Here is a 14,821-nt window from a genome sequence, read left to right as displayed (position 1 = left end):
ATTCCTGACATATGATGAAGTGAAAGCAAGGTTGCAAAAATACAGCACTAAACCTGGGAGGTGAGAGGTTTTGATGATTATTGCTTTCCAAGTAAACTTGCTGTCTCAGAAGCTACATAATTATTCTTAGATACATTATTCTATATTGCATGATACTTACACCCACTGCAATATTGAAAGTGTGGATTTTTGGGCCTTTTTTTTTTTTGAAAAGAGCAAATCAGAGAAGTGGTAGGTATTTTTGTTATCGTTGTGATTTTATTTATATGAAAATGTGTTTTTAAAAATAGTTTAATGCTGAAGTTCAGAACTCCACATTTAAAAATTGCTGACCTTTTAGATTTTAAGACATAGGAATTTTGTAACCATGATCTGGTTTTTATGCCATAATTCATCTACAGTGCTATGAAGCAAAAAAATACTGCATTAGCACGTGGAAGTCTAAATAGTACAATTAAACAGAAAAAAAAGTAGTTTCTTCTTCTGAATTAGGTACAACAAGCAATGCATACTTGAAAGGACATATTTGAAAATATAATTTGGTCTTCAAACTTGCATTGAATTGTTGCTTAATAGTAAAGAAAAATTTGTCCTAACATCTTTCATGGTAGCACGCTTAAATTATTAATTTAATTAGTACTTATGTGTTCCTTTTATGTTCACATTTTTGTTTTTTCTTTGCCAGTAATGATTCTATATCACAAACTCTGCACCTAGAAAAGGAATCTGTCAGATTAAATATCACGATGTGTAGAGTTTTTAAACCATTTCTGTGCAGTGCTATACACACTGAATTATTCAAACTGAACTTTTACCATTTATGCCACTTCTGTTGTCCTATTTTTTCTTCACTCGTATTGGAGAAATAAAAGTTCAATAATGGATTAGATCCTATATTAGTTACACTTCATCTCGCTATTTTTCCCTTTCAGTTATGAAGCTTTCTTCCCTTAATGTTTAGTTGTCTGACTTTGCTGTAGGATCACATGTATATATAGTTAAAAGTGCATAACTTTGAAACCTGTAAGAGAAGTCTAGAAACAGTTATATCAAAAGAAACCAAGCACAGTATAGGGATTTTTAGTAAATATACTGTTATCTTAAGTTACCTGACTGGTCAAGTGTGTATATATATACAACAGTCTTGTAGTTCCAGTAGAATTACATTGATTTTAACTTGGCACTCATGAAACACTACTATGGAAGTCAGATAACTAGGCTGATTTTGAGAGTCATTGCTATACTTAGTATGTTCTCTATTATTGATTCTGATTCTGTGATTATAAAAGAGAAGTAATAGAGAAGTTATCCAAAGTAGCCTTTATGTTCCCTGTAAATAGTTAGTTTTAAGATAACTTTCCATTGCATATCAGAAAATGACTTTCTGAATTGCTTAAGTGAAATTCTGGAGTGTGAAAGAGGCAATATGAAGCGAAATTGCTTCTTTTAATCTGCCTAAAACATCCTGGAAATTACAAGATTCTCTTCAAATAAATAGTTACTACTTCAGTGTGATGTTGGCCCTATTAAAGGTTGTAAGAGCTATGCCAGACTTGAGGGAGGCTAAGATTCTCATTTTAAACAGTTTGGAAGAAAATAAAATGTTGATGTATAATTAAAGCTGCTCTATAATACAAAACTGAGTTTGTAGTATTTCACTGTGGGATGCTTTTCTGAGTGAAGATTTTGCACATGAGATGGTGTCTGACATGAAAAGGACTAGAGTTTTTAGTAAGAGGAGCTAAACATGCCGAATACTATTGCCTATGGTCTTCCCTTTGCTCTCCAGCTCTGCTCCCTGTCTATATCATGTATACTCACAGCTATCACTTGTAATGCACAGAAGTATTTAAATTTAAGTCCAGTTGAGTTGGTATTATCTGGTATTTTCTTAAGTAGAAGTGATATTTCTTCTGTCCAGTTCACTTCCTCTGGTACGCACAAAATTAACATTGTCAGTAGAGCAGTTCTTATTATTCATCATTCACATTCCTATTGCATCTAAATGTGCTTCGTATTTCCTCTTTCATCTGATCAGGTTATTGGCCTGTATATGCAGAAATAGGTCTATATTGTAGCTATGGAGATCCGGTAATATAAAGCGCTGTCCTTGAAATGGTTTATGGCAGGTCTAAATGTACATAATAGGACTATTCACAGTGAATGTGCAGCTTTCACTTTGAGAACTAAAAAGCAAGCAAATTAAAAGTTGGGTGTAGAGTGCTTCTGTTACTTTATTTCTGCCCATGAGGAACTGACATAAAAGATGCAGGTTTATTTAAGGTTATGGAAAGAATACCTGGCAGAATTGGGAGTCTGACCCAGATCCTAAGAGACCTAATTCAGTGTCTTAACCAGGGCCATCCTTGCTCTCTTCAGTTGTTTTTCCGAACTCTTATTAATACTGACTTTTTATTTGTCCTGTTTTTGTGAAGCTACATTTTCAGGCTGAGTTGCACTCGCTTGGGGCAGTGGGCCATTGGATATGTGACTGGTGACGGGAACATATTGCAGACCATACCTCACAATAAGCCTCTGTTTCAAGCTTTGATTGATGGCAGCCGGGAAGGATTGTGAGTTCAAATTTCTATAGTCACCATAGATCTGAAATCTGATTTCCTTGTTCCTCTAATGCTTATACGGGCAGATGTTAAAGGTTTTTAAAACAGAGAATCTGGGTATGGTGTTTAGCATTCCTTTGGAGTTTAAGGACCATCCCTTTCATTCATCTGAAAAACACTTGTTTCCGGGTAATTGCATTGATCAAAGTTAACAAAAGTTAACCAAAGCCATGTCTCATAGCAGATAAATACCAGGAGAAAATACAATTGGGCAGCTGTCGCACTGATTCCTCAAAACCCCCCTTCCCCTCCATAAGAGTCCCAAATGCACTTAAGCTTATTGAACAACTACTACTGCCAGTTAAACATGTGTCTAACCCTGTACATCGATTTGAAAGCTATGTGATTGCTTTTTTATATGTTGTGCAGCCTGAACATTTTCCAGGTTCTAATAGTTTACTGAAAAGATTTATAATTACAAGAGAATCTAAGTTTATAGAGAGAAATAGCACATTTATACTAGGTTGGCTGAAGTAACAGACAAATTTTTCATGTCAATCTTTTCACTGTTCTGATATATCCACATGATCATGATGAGGGAGGAAAAAAAGGGAAAATAGATCAATCCTCAAAAAAAATTAGGAAACCCTTTACAAATCTACATTTTTTTTCCTCAGTCCTGCATGGTCCAGTAATTTTTTTCCAGGTATGATGATTTCATGCCTGTAATAAAAAACGCATTTAAAATTCTGGTGTTTCTACTTGACAAACTGAGCAAACAAAAACTAGAGCTGAAGATATTTAATACAAAGTGAAGTTTTTGTACCCTATGTAAATACAAGTTTCTTACAGTGAGATTTAACAACATGAATTTCAAGAAACTGTTTTAAAGTAAGAGGTAACGTAAATCTGAACATGGAACAACTTAGGTTAAATGGTATTACAGAGACACTATTAATAATTTCCCACAGGTTTGAAATCACAGAATCATTTGGTTGGAAGAGACCTTTTAAGATTGTAGAGTCCAACCGTTCACCCTGCACTGCCAGGATCCCTAAACCATGTCCCTCAGCACCACATCTACACGCCTTTTAAACATCTCCAGGGATGGGAACACCACTGCTCCTCTGAGCAACCTGTTCCAGCGCTCAACAGAAGCACTGGAAGAATTTCTTTCTGTAAAGAAATTTTTCCTAATATCCATTCTAAATAATCTCCCCTGGTGCAACTTGAGGCCGTTTCCTCTCATCCTGTCCCCATCTGTTCTTGCTTAAAGTCCAGTTTGCATCTTGGATTCTTAGTGTAGATTCTTGTCATAATATACAGAGATTTATATAGGTCACAATATACACATATATAATATTATGACTTATAATAATATCTGTATATCTGTGTATATTATGATATGTATAAATGTGTGTTACGTTCTGTTCTGCTCCATTACATGAAATAGCCTGTAGAGTAACAGAATATGATGCTGTCAGTGGAGAGATCACTAGGTACATATGCAAGTATAAGCTCACTATGTAATGAAGACCTAAAATGATATTCTGTTGAGCTACCCCCAGAAAGTTACCTGCTAATCAAAGTTCAGATGCATTCTGGTGGTAGCAATGCATGTGGTATCAAAAATCTTACCTATGTTTTTATAAATAGACTTGAGGATGTGTCAAAATGCATATGTAGCAATTCAGTTGAACCCAAAAGATAACAAAGATGTTTGAGGAAAGGTGATGCAGAAGATGAACGTTTTAGTTAATGTTTACTGTAACTTATTCTGCCCCTTTGAAATGGGTATTATTCAGCTATTAAAGCTAAAGAAATGTGTGTATTTATAACAGTCTTCTTGTGACGCAGCTATCTGTTCCCAGATGGACGAAGCTATAATCCCGATTTGACAGGATTATGTGAACCCACACCACATGATCACATAAAAGTCACACAGGTATGTTGCAGAGTTTGTCAGTTATTTTGTAATCTTCCCTTCCCTTAGTATCTCATCTAATAGTGATAATAAGCTTTTATTAAAATGTAAGGAACAAATTCATAAGAGTAAAAATGTCATTGATAGAAGGTCTTAGATGAAGAATAGGATAATAATCCTTTAAACTCTAGAGCTGATTGTGATGCAGGCAGCTTGTCTTAGAAAGTTTGATTATTTTAAATCTTGTGAACAGATATATATCCTGGTGTTTCCTTGCTCGTAGCAGATGGGAATACTAAAATAAAATCATGATCAAATGATAGTTTTGAAGCCTGAATAAGAATGGTACGGTTTGCCGACAGGTCCGGGAGGCAAAGTATAGTTCATCTATTACAAAGATACTGGTTCCAGGATCTCTTTCCTTTCTTTGACTATTGAGCAAATTAAAAGAGAGATCAGGGAAAAGCAACAGAAAAAAATTAAGTGCTTAAAGGCAGCCGCTTCACAGAGAAAATGAGAATATCTAGATGTGTTTGTAGTCTTGTTAAGTGACGATGTGGTAAAATCATGTACGGATGTTTGATACTCAAGTATTAGGAAGTAGCCACCACGAGACAAATGCTTAGTTAAAAATGGTGCTGAAATTAACACTGGAAGGTTAAGGTATGCTATGTAGAGCATTTTTCCTGACAAAAGCACCTGGAAGACTTGAGGATATGTTCAGGGGAAAACATCAGACAAGATAGAAGCCATCAGAGCAGACTGGATGATCTGCTGAATCTTACCTAATTCTGCGTGGTCTATGTGCATTCCACCTTCAAAATATTTTAGCAAAGAAGTATTCATTACCATCTATGGTATTACCAGCAATACCATTATGAAAATATTTCCTAAGTAAGATAATTCCTAAAAACAATTACCTGAAGAAAGTCTGAGTGCTTTCACTTCTCTGAACTTCCCATTTTTCCCTGCAGACTTAAAATAGTAATGAAAGAGTAATGCAGAGATACCAGATTTTTGTGTTGCACAGAGCAATTTTCCAGCTCCATATCCTTACTTTTCCTGAAGGAAAGGAAGAGCAGCTTAGACATTCTCAGTGATTACCTTGTTCTTCTTGTATTTTGAATTCACTGAATGAATCCGGTTCGTTCTGAACTTGTAGTTATGAGGACACTGTTAGTTAATTCTGATGGTAATTCAACAGAGTCTGAATAACTCTGAATGCTGCCTTAAATGTAACTGCAGAAGTTTAAAGCTGTCATTGGAGTTGCTTAAACTATGAAAAGATGGTAGGAAAGTAGCTGCAGGGCTAGACTGCTGCAGATGTATTCTCTGTGAGAGCTCCACCATAAGCATCTTTAGTACATACTGACTACAGCTGCAGATATGAGCTGTCTCTTCTCTTTTCTTTTTTTCTTAGCCTTATATTCCCTCACTTTACTCCACAATAGATGCTTATTTTCCTGCGACCTGGATTCTACTTATTTTAAGCTTTCAAAATTCAGTTTTTCAAAAGCTTTATTTCTACACAAATACATTTGATTGCCAGTTCCCTGACTATTCCTAATTTTAGAAAACCATTCTGAACTCAAGTTTTATCTATTATATATTCCTTCAGAAAGTGTTCTTATACCTTTCTGTCAGACTTGTAAGGATACAAAGTACTGAATGATGTGTGCATGACTGTTGTCATGTTATCCTGGGGGGCATTCTTGCCATTCTTTCTTCACAAGGATTATTTACTTCAGTTACCATACTACATCCTTGCTGTAGGTAGAAAATCCTCTTCCTTGTCAGTGTTCAATCCAATAACTTTTATTAGTCCTAAATGCATACTTGGAAAAGAAAATCCCAATTTGGTTCCCATTCATCACTTAATTTCTTACTTACAGCCATGTGTTCATTATCTTCCTCTTAACCACAACCAAGGAAAAGCAGGATGCATACCTTGCATAGTAGTTATGTGTGAGGAGTCTGTAGAAAACCTGATAGACACAGATATTTTTAACTTTTTTTTAGCACATATTGTAGTGTATCATAGATTTGAAGAAGCAATAAAGTAAGCTGTATCAGTAACCTTAGTTTATCTTTTAAGTAGATCAGTAGCAATTGTTTTCTTGACTAATAAGTAGTTTGGAAAACAGGGGACTGAGAAGTGTTTGTCACTACTGGTGCTTCAATATATTCTTTATGAACAAATCACAGTTAAATAATCACTTTCTTTTGTTACAGGAGCAGTATGAATTGTACTGTGAAATGGGTTCCACTTTTCAGCTGTGTAAAATCTGTGCAGAGAATGACAAGGATGTGAAGATAGAACCTTGTGGACACCTTATGTGCACTTCTTGTCTTACAGCGTGGCAGGTACTGTCATAGTTCAATTAGTGGAAAAGAGAATTGATTTCTTCGTTACATTCCTGTTTAGAGTGTGGGTATATGTTTACTTTACCATATATTCAGGAAGAGGATTCAAGGATATATGTATTTAAAATCTAATCTTTTTCAATTTGTGGACCAAAATCTGTGAAAGTGAAATTTCAGAACTCATAAAAATGCAGACTTGTAGGCTTGCCAAAGCCATTTGCTGACTGCTGCTAAGTGGAAAATATTTCCTGAGCACAGTATCTGCTCAGACAGTAAAAGCTGGGCATTTGGTGCCAGTTCAGCAGCCCAGGCTACTTCATGATGTATTCAAAAGTTACGAAGAGGACAAGTAGCAGCGGGGAATGACTAGACAGCATTTTATAAGGAAACAGGATGTCGTTGGTGAGAGAAGGATTCAATCGGTAGTACAAGTCACGAAATGGCTTGTTGAAAATTAAGCTTCAAATTTTTGTTTCATGTTAATAGCACATAAAGCACTAAACCACCTAGCTTTAGATGGTTGTGGGGATAAGGGATTGAAAAAAGGGAAACTGATCTCTCAGTGTCATTTAGAGAATATCCCAAAGCACACAAAGGCTTCGTGGTGATACAGATTAATGTGTTTTGTCCATCTTGTCCATGGACATACCAGTCTGTGGGAAAGGGAGGACTGATGACCTTGGCACAGTTAACAAGCATTTTGCTTTTGATTTTAATTTTTATGCTGAGGTTATTCCTCTCTATGACTTCAGACTTCCCCGTGATAGGTGCTTCTCAGTCTGAATCAATTCTGCCTCCTTCTCCCTGCCCCTTTCTTCTTTCGTGTCTTATATTTTGTGAAGAAAGTAAGGGTCATCTCATTCTCGGGCAGGACACTTCCACAGTTAGGCACCAGTCTTTGGTTACAAATGTAATGAGAAGAGTGAAAAGAATCCTTTCCTCTAGTGCATTTTAAAACTGGTTTTAAATGAGTTCATCTCAGTTAGTGAGTTTTCATTCTTGTGTTTGAGATAAGACTTCAAGTACTATAGTTTTTCTTTTCAAATTCCTAATTAAGAAATCCTCAATGACAAGCCAACACGATGTATCAGAGGTATCATTTGATATCCATTGGATATCAAGTACCTCTATCCAATGGATAGAGGTATCCATTAGCAGTAAAGCTTGCTGAAAAGGCAGTATTCTCAATTTCTGATTTTGTGTTCTTTCTGAAGATGCTCCAAACACAAGTTTTTCAAATCACCTACAAATCAGAAATTCTGAGAAAAGTCCATTTTAGACATACCCTTAAGAATATTTCACTACTAAGCAGCTGCTGATTTGGAACAATATTTCTCATTTCAGAAATACCCTTTCTCTGTTCTCTGTCACTCTGAATGACAAACACAGAGATCTGACTATCTTAATCTTTGACTTAAAATAATTCTGAGGTCTGTAACATTTTTTTTGCTTATCTGAAAGGACTAAGCAAAAGAACTGAAATCTTTGTACTTTTGCTTGCTGGGTGCCTCATGGCATGGTTTCAGTATTGTGCCTATGATGTGCTCCGATTCTGGAGATGAGTAGCTAAGGTTCTTAGTACTTTGGCCAATGGGTAGGGTTCAGGAAGAGGACAACAAAACGTTTTAGGCTCAGAGAACTGACATGTTTGAAAACATCAAGCTTCATCAGAACTTTGCAGCCAGCTGTAATAGGCCAGGTACATTTCAGACTTCATTACAAAATTAACTTTTGTATAACTTGTGAGGCAATGAAGAAATATTGCACTGTTACAGCATCAGCTGTTGCAAGCTTCTGGTGGGCTAGTGTTTAATTGGCAGCATAATGGCTCATTAGACATGCCTCAAGAGGTCCAATACTGATGTTTTCACTAAGCAGAAAAAAATTGAGTAAGCAACATCAGATCTGCGTAGAATACTAAGGATGATTCAGTGTTGTTCGCCTGTGAGATCAGTCTCTCAAATAAGACTTGGTTTAACCATTGCCTTTTCGTATTATGCAACAGGAGTAAAATGCCTTTTTTGTCCACAGAAATGGATTCTTGTCCAAAACCTGCATGTCTGGACTTGATTTTAACAGCATATGGGCTTATATGCTGCATTGTAAAGCCACTCTCTGAATGTTCTAAATAACCTTTCTATGGACTAACTTGTGTATTCGTATAGTCATCTCAGATCTCAGTTTTAATTTCTCAGTTGTATTCATACTGTTGAATGCAAGTCTCTGCTGCTGTGATTGGTTTTCCAATATGTTTTGATGAAGTGATTTTGAAAAGAAAGGAAGGAGGCTGCTAGTAGAGAACTACTTGACAACACGGATACAAGAAAGCCTTGAAAATGAAAAGCTCTGTGTCTTATCTGTAAGCTGTTTTTAGAAGGTGAAACTGTAAAGAGTTCTATGAGTAGGGGAAGACTTCTGTTCACTTGACAGTAATTACTTAAGTAGGTCCATATAATTTGGAGGCACTTTTTGAGGTAGTAAGTGATGTTGATTAGCCCTTTGTAATTAGAGTGCAAGGCTGCTAAAAGTAGATTGTATATATCTTTCCGTACAAAATGAAATTCTAGTACTAACCATGCAAATAGACATAACTCTTGTCAGGAGACCTTATTCATATGAGGCCGTTGGGATACAGTTCTTCCATGTCAGTTTACTAAGACTGGCAAGTGTCAAGATAAAAATCGTGCTAAAAAAAAATTAAAGCTGTCCTTACATCTAAGAAATCAAAAAACTGTGCTTGTTTGATGATATTTTAGGATAGGCAAGTTACTTAGAATTAATTTTGGTGTTTGTATCTTTTTAGCTCTCTGTCTACCTGACTACTAATATGACACAATGTGTCTTCTGAATTCAGATTTAATCTCTCAAAAATTCAGGGCTCCTTTGAGTGTGGTTTTTGTGTTTTGTTATTTCTCTTTTTTTTAATTCAAGTCTTCATTGTGCGTCATGTTGGAAAAATTTCTTCATAAGTGCTTGAAAGACTTAGCTCTGATATTTTTCATTAGTAGTCTGAAATATGCTTTAAAAGCTTTTTGATTATTTCTGAGAGGGGAAAAAATTCTGAAATGAGTAAAAGGAATGGAAATATGGCTGTTCAAAAATCATTTAATGCCTTATACGGCTTAGAAATTAAAATTCAAGTAATTCTTGTTTCTGATAACATGTGAAAAAAGTTCCTTGTTTCACATAGTTTATTGAAAGTGTAGTAAAGTCCTGGTCTGTTACTTAACATGCCAAAAAATATTTGTAGCTTTAGATGTCCTGTATGTATATATTGCTGACTGATAGTAATGTTGCAGCCGTATGGACTGTATGTAATTTCTCCAGAGAATGAGATGCATGCTCTAAAGCATTTTTTAACTTAAAATGAAAAATAAGTACTCTATATTTAATAAAAAAGTTATATAATGAAATACGTTATCTCTGTCTACACACCTCGCCTTCTTTGCTCTGAAGATATAGGAAAATGGTCATCCTGAAAGGCAAGGTGTTATTTCCTGACCTGTGATACCAAGACAATTACCTTTTTGATGCTTTGTAGAGATAATGGTTGCATTTTGATTACTTATTTTTAAGTGAAACTTGATCTTTGAAGAGACAGCTTTAAAAGTGCAGTTGTTTTACCATTTACTATAGTTCAATACTTACGAATCTGTTTCCTGCTTACTGCAGCGCTGCTTTACAAGCTCTTTAGAGGCCTGTTAAGGGCATTTTTGTGTAGAACTATCTAAGACCTTTTTAAAGTACTTCTGTTTTTTATTTTTAAAAACGTATGTACTTTTTTGTCTTGCTATAGGAATCTGATGGCCAAGGCTGTCCTTTCTGCCGCTGTGAAATCAAAGGAACAGAACCAATCATTGTGGATCCCTTTGATCCAAGGGATGAAAACTCCAGGTGCTGCAGTATTATCGATAGCTTTAGTATGCCTATGTTGGACTTGGATGACGATGATGATAGAGAAGAGTCTTTAATGATGAATCGTTTGGCTTCAGTACGAAAGGTAAATTTTCAAATACTGTAGAACAGATAAAGCTATACACTTGTAAACGAAGCTGCCTGTATCTTCAAGCAATGGGAGGCTGCATTTCATGCTCTAGGTTTCAGCAATTCTCTAAGCAGTTCTTGGACTGAAAAAACGAAATGCATCAATATTGCAGCAATAATACTGAAGTTGAATAGGAGGGGGAAAAAAAAATTCCAGATGCTTAGCTGGTATGAACTGAGTTAACTCTGTTTATAGTGGAGGAAGCATGAGCTTGCACTCTTATCTGAAATACTCTGTAAGGGCAAAAATTTTGTATGTGCAGAATATATTAGTTTTATGCATGTTTATATACACAGGCACAGAATGTTTTAGCATTAAGCTTGATTTTTCTAAATAGGTTATGAATAGTACTGCTTTGTAAGAGTGACTTGGAACCCAATTTGTATTGCACACAAGTAGCTTTTAATCATGTTTCATGTGAGTTGTCTATGGGATTTTTTTCTGTATTTTTATGATTAGGTACTTCCGTTGGGAAAAGTGTATCTGAGATTATTCATCGTGACTTTGTGCTTTGGGATTTTATTTTTTTCCTGGAAGTGCTCTATCTTAAATTATGGGATCTTTCTTTGGTCGCAGGAGATTTTATCAGTGATAAATAAGAGCTCCCATTAACAAAAATTTATTTTATGTTGGTAGTTTTGAATTTTTGGCCTGGAGTAGATATTGTCATAGGCCATAAAAAATGGAATTTTACGGTGCGTTTTCTCTATTTTTCCCTTTCACTAAGGTTATCTAGATTGAATAGTTTCCTTGTAATTAATTCTGTAATATCTTACTCTTCCATTTCCTTATTATATTTGTGGGGTTTTTGTTTAGAAGTGTTTCATCCTCCTATCTGAGACTATCTGTCAGTTAACATACATACTTCTGATATCCTTCCTAACCTTTTAAGTCATATGGATCATTATTGTGTTATGTATGTAATACAACTTAGTCTACTCCAGGGAACAGTTTGTCCTTCCTGTCTTAACTTAAATTGCAGTCTGCAGCCTGACCTCTGCGAAATAGCCTTGAATTGATGGACTTTTATAACACTATCGCTTCCATGATAAGGTAAAAACGCATTATGCTTTTATCAAAAGAAGGAACAGTAGGCTTTACTGTAAGAAGCCTTATTTTCAGTATCCAAGTGCTTGAGTGCTTTGGTGCTTGCTATTTTTATGTCATTAATTTCATTGATCAGTGAAAGAAACCTACTAATTATCCCTGAAGTTTAGGAACAGTGTTTTCCACTGTTTGTTAGGTTCTCAAAGTCCTTACTTGAAAATGTTGAATTATCAGATCATTTGGTGATTTCAGCTGCTGTTTTCTTCTTTAAACTGTTACCAATGTTTGTACAGTGATGTTTCTCATCACACCACCTGTCTGGAACATGGCATATTTTTTTAAACACTTTTTCTTAGTAATGCCTTCCTCAGCTTTGTCTAATTCTTTTTTATCATTATTTACTTTTCCTGCTAAATTGCGTTTCTTCAGAGCCTGCTAGTAGAAATTCTTTTTTTCTCAATGACATTATGTAGGATTTTACATTTTTTTAATTTTTCTTTTGTTTCTTCTTAATGCTGTTGGTATGAACATGGTGCTGCATAATGGTTGTGTTGTAGTCATTTGATTTGCTGAAACAATGGAAGTTAGATGACAAAACCAGTAATTTACTTCTTGCAGGCAATCTGCTGATACTGTCATTACTTTGTAATCCCAATGAAGAAATTTTCCAATTCTTACTTAATTGCAAGGATCATCATATGCTTTCTCAACATAGAGCTATTAATCTTTGAAAATCAAATAGGTTGATTTTTGTCTGAAATCACCTGGCTAGGCCATGTGGTATTACTGAGAAAATCTTCTTGTGGCATATCTGGGTAGTAGTGAGCTGTGATGTTAAACTTGTTAGAAAAGGAAAGTTCCAGGGATGTGAAGTCCAGATGAAAGTGACTGTAGGGCTTCCTGATGTGTTGCAGAAATACTTAAATAAATCTTTACTGTCCTGAAAGCCTTATGGGAGGGGTACCATTAAAATATTTCTAAGCTGTTACTGCCAGTTTTTAATCTTTGAGACTTGTACGTGGAAATCTGTTCATAATTTAAAGAATAGTTGCAGGAATGTCATTTTAGAAACACACACAGTCAGGTTCATGACTGATCAAGGGGCCTGGGTGAGTTTTTAAGCTGCTCTTAACAAAATTAAAAGTTGAAAACCACTTTTTGGAATTGTCATTTCTTTATCACCTGCTGTACCTGTACGAATAATGGATATAACTTGGATATCAGAGAAATACCAATTCTGCAGTTTGTCACACTTTCTCTGAAGCATACTCAAACTGAGGAAGTATCTGAATTAAGTCCCTGAGAGACCTCAGACCTGAAGATTATGCTTTAAGGAAAAGCATAATCACAAAGCTACTTACTCACTCTATAATGGAGTGAGTAAATGGATACACTTTAAGAAAAATGAAAAACTCTTGCTAGGTGTTGTGTATGAGTCAGCAGCAGCAGATCAGCTGTAACAGAGGCTTTAGAGAAATCCACTGCAATTAGCCGGTTTATCTGCTTCATCAAGCAGTTTATATTTTTTTAGCTTCCAAATTGTTGTCAGATATTTTGTTATGAAAGAAAGGTGAAGAGTGGTACCAAAACCTCTGTTAATTGTCTCATCACTGAGAATTTTCCAGCCTCATAGTGTCAGATTAGCTAATGCAGTTCATTGCCTGAAGTGTTCCTTTTCGCAGCTCTACCAGTTCTGCCAGCCAAGCACAATGTTATGAAATGCACATTAAAAAAATGTGTAATTACAGGCTCAAATAAATGTTAAAAATGTAGGGTTTTTTCATTTTTCAAGAGAACATTTGAGTCCCTAGTAGACTGTTTGTTATTCCATAATGTTTAATATTCCATTGTCCCAATGAATTAGGAGTTCTCTGTCACTTTACCTCATAGAAAATGTAACTTGTTACACTTTTTTAAAAAAGAAAGCAAGAAAGAAAATGCATAGTTCAGGAGTTCTTAAGAGCAAATAATTTTGAATTCATAAGTGTTAAGATAATTGTTTGATCCAAATAATATTACATGAAAACATAGAGGAAAGCCCTAGCAGCATAGGAAACTGTGTGTTTTTCAATAGCTTGAAGTGAATTAACATTCTCTAAAAGTGCTTTCTTGTAAAAGTAGATGAAGTTACCTTCTCTGGGGAGTTAATGTCTTCCCTGAAACGAATTACCTAGCTGTCTGAGTGCACCAAAAGGTGACTTTGATTTACATTGTTGCTTTAAAATAGTTATAGGGAAAGTTGAAAGCCACGGTTTGTTGTGATTAGGCTTCTTTCAGCAGATGAGTTTGATCTAACTTAAGAAATCATGACAAAGAAATTTGGTTTTCAAAATATGGAAGAAGACTTTTGACTCCTTCCCCTCATTGTCATATTGTTAAATTGACTTTTTTCTGGTAACAAAAAATCCCCACATATCACATGGTAGTAATATTTTTAATTTCATCATATAAAGTAAAGGAATACTTGAAAAAACCTTCAGATACGTATCCAGGTATTCTTTTCAGCTGTACATTCTTAATTCATCAGTAAGTGTCACTTTCTTCTTAATGGCACACCTAGTTTGTGGGAAGTTACTAAAATCATGCCACAAAACAGAGTTCCTAACTGCTTTGTTACTAGTATTTGAAAGAAGTGTAAATGCTGGGAAGCAGTGTGCCTCCCTTGCTTAAAATGTACCTTACTCATTCCCTTGGACAAGGTGGTGCTGACTCTCACAGCCTTAACTCCCTCTGCCTCCTTCACATATGTTTTCTTGGGTCTGCAAAGGAAGCAACAAATAAAAGACAAACCTGTCTGTGTGGAAAACATTTACAATCATTAGTGTTAAGTGATGTAACTTTATATCTTCATTCAAATTTTTGAGTCCAGCTTATACTGAT

General features: G+C 35.4%; 1 protein-coding gene across 1 annotated transcript in view; it reads left to right on the top strand.

Annotated features, from left to right (window-relative positions):
- CBLB (Cbl proto-oncogene B, E3 ubiquitin protein ligase) overlaps positions 1–14,821 on the top strand; it is a gene marked incomplete at its 5' end in the record, with an annotated part of 58,437 nt that overhangs the window by 16,364 nt on the left and 27,252 nt on the right. The window contains 5 exons of the mRNA XM_010138407.1: positions 1–60; positions 2,436–2,573; positions 4,419–4,506; positions 6,718–6,849; positions 10,646–10,849. Of these exons, the coding sequence (XP_010136709.1) occupies positions 1–60; positions 2,436–2,573; positions 4,419–4,506; positions 6,718–6,849; positions 10,646–10,849 (622 nt within the window). The remainder of the gene's footprint in view (positions 61–2,435; positions 2,574–4,418; positions 4,507–6,717; positions 6,850–10,645; positions 10,850–14,821) is intronic.

Source organism: Buceros rhinoceros, unplaced genomic scaffold (genome assembly GCF_000710305.1).
Source record: "Buceros rhinoceros silvestris isolate BGI_N320 unplaced genomic scaffold, ASM71030v1 scaffold9796, whole genome shotgun sequence".
Taxonomy (NCBI): Eukaryota; Metazoa; Chordata; class Aves; order Bucerotiformes; family Bucerotidae; genus Buceros; species Buceros rhinoceros.
Note: the sequence above shows the minus strand (reverse complement) of the source record. Positions and strands in the feature narration are given on the sequence as shown.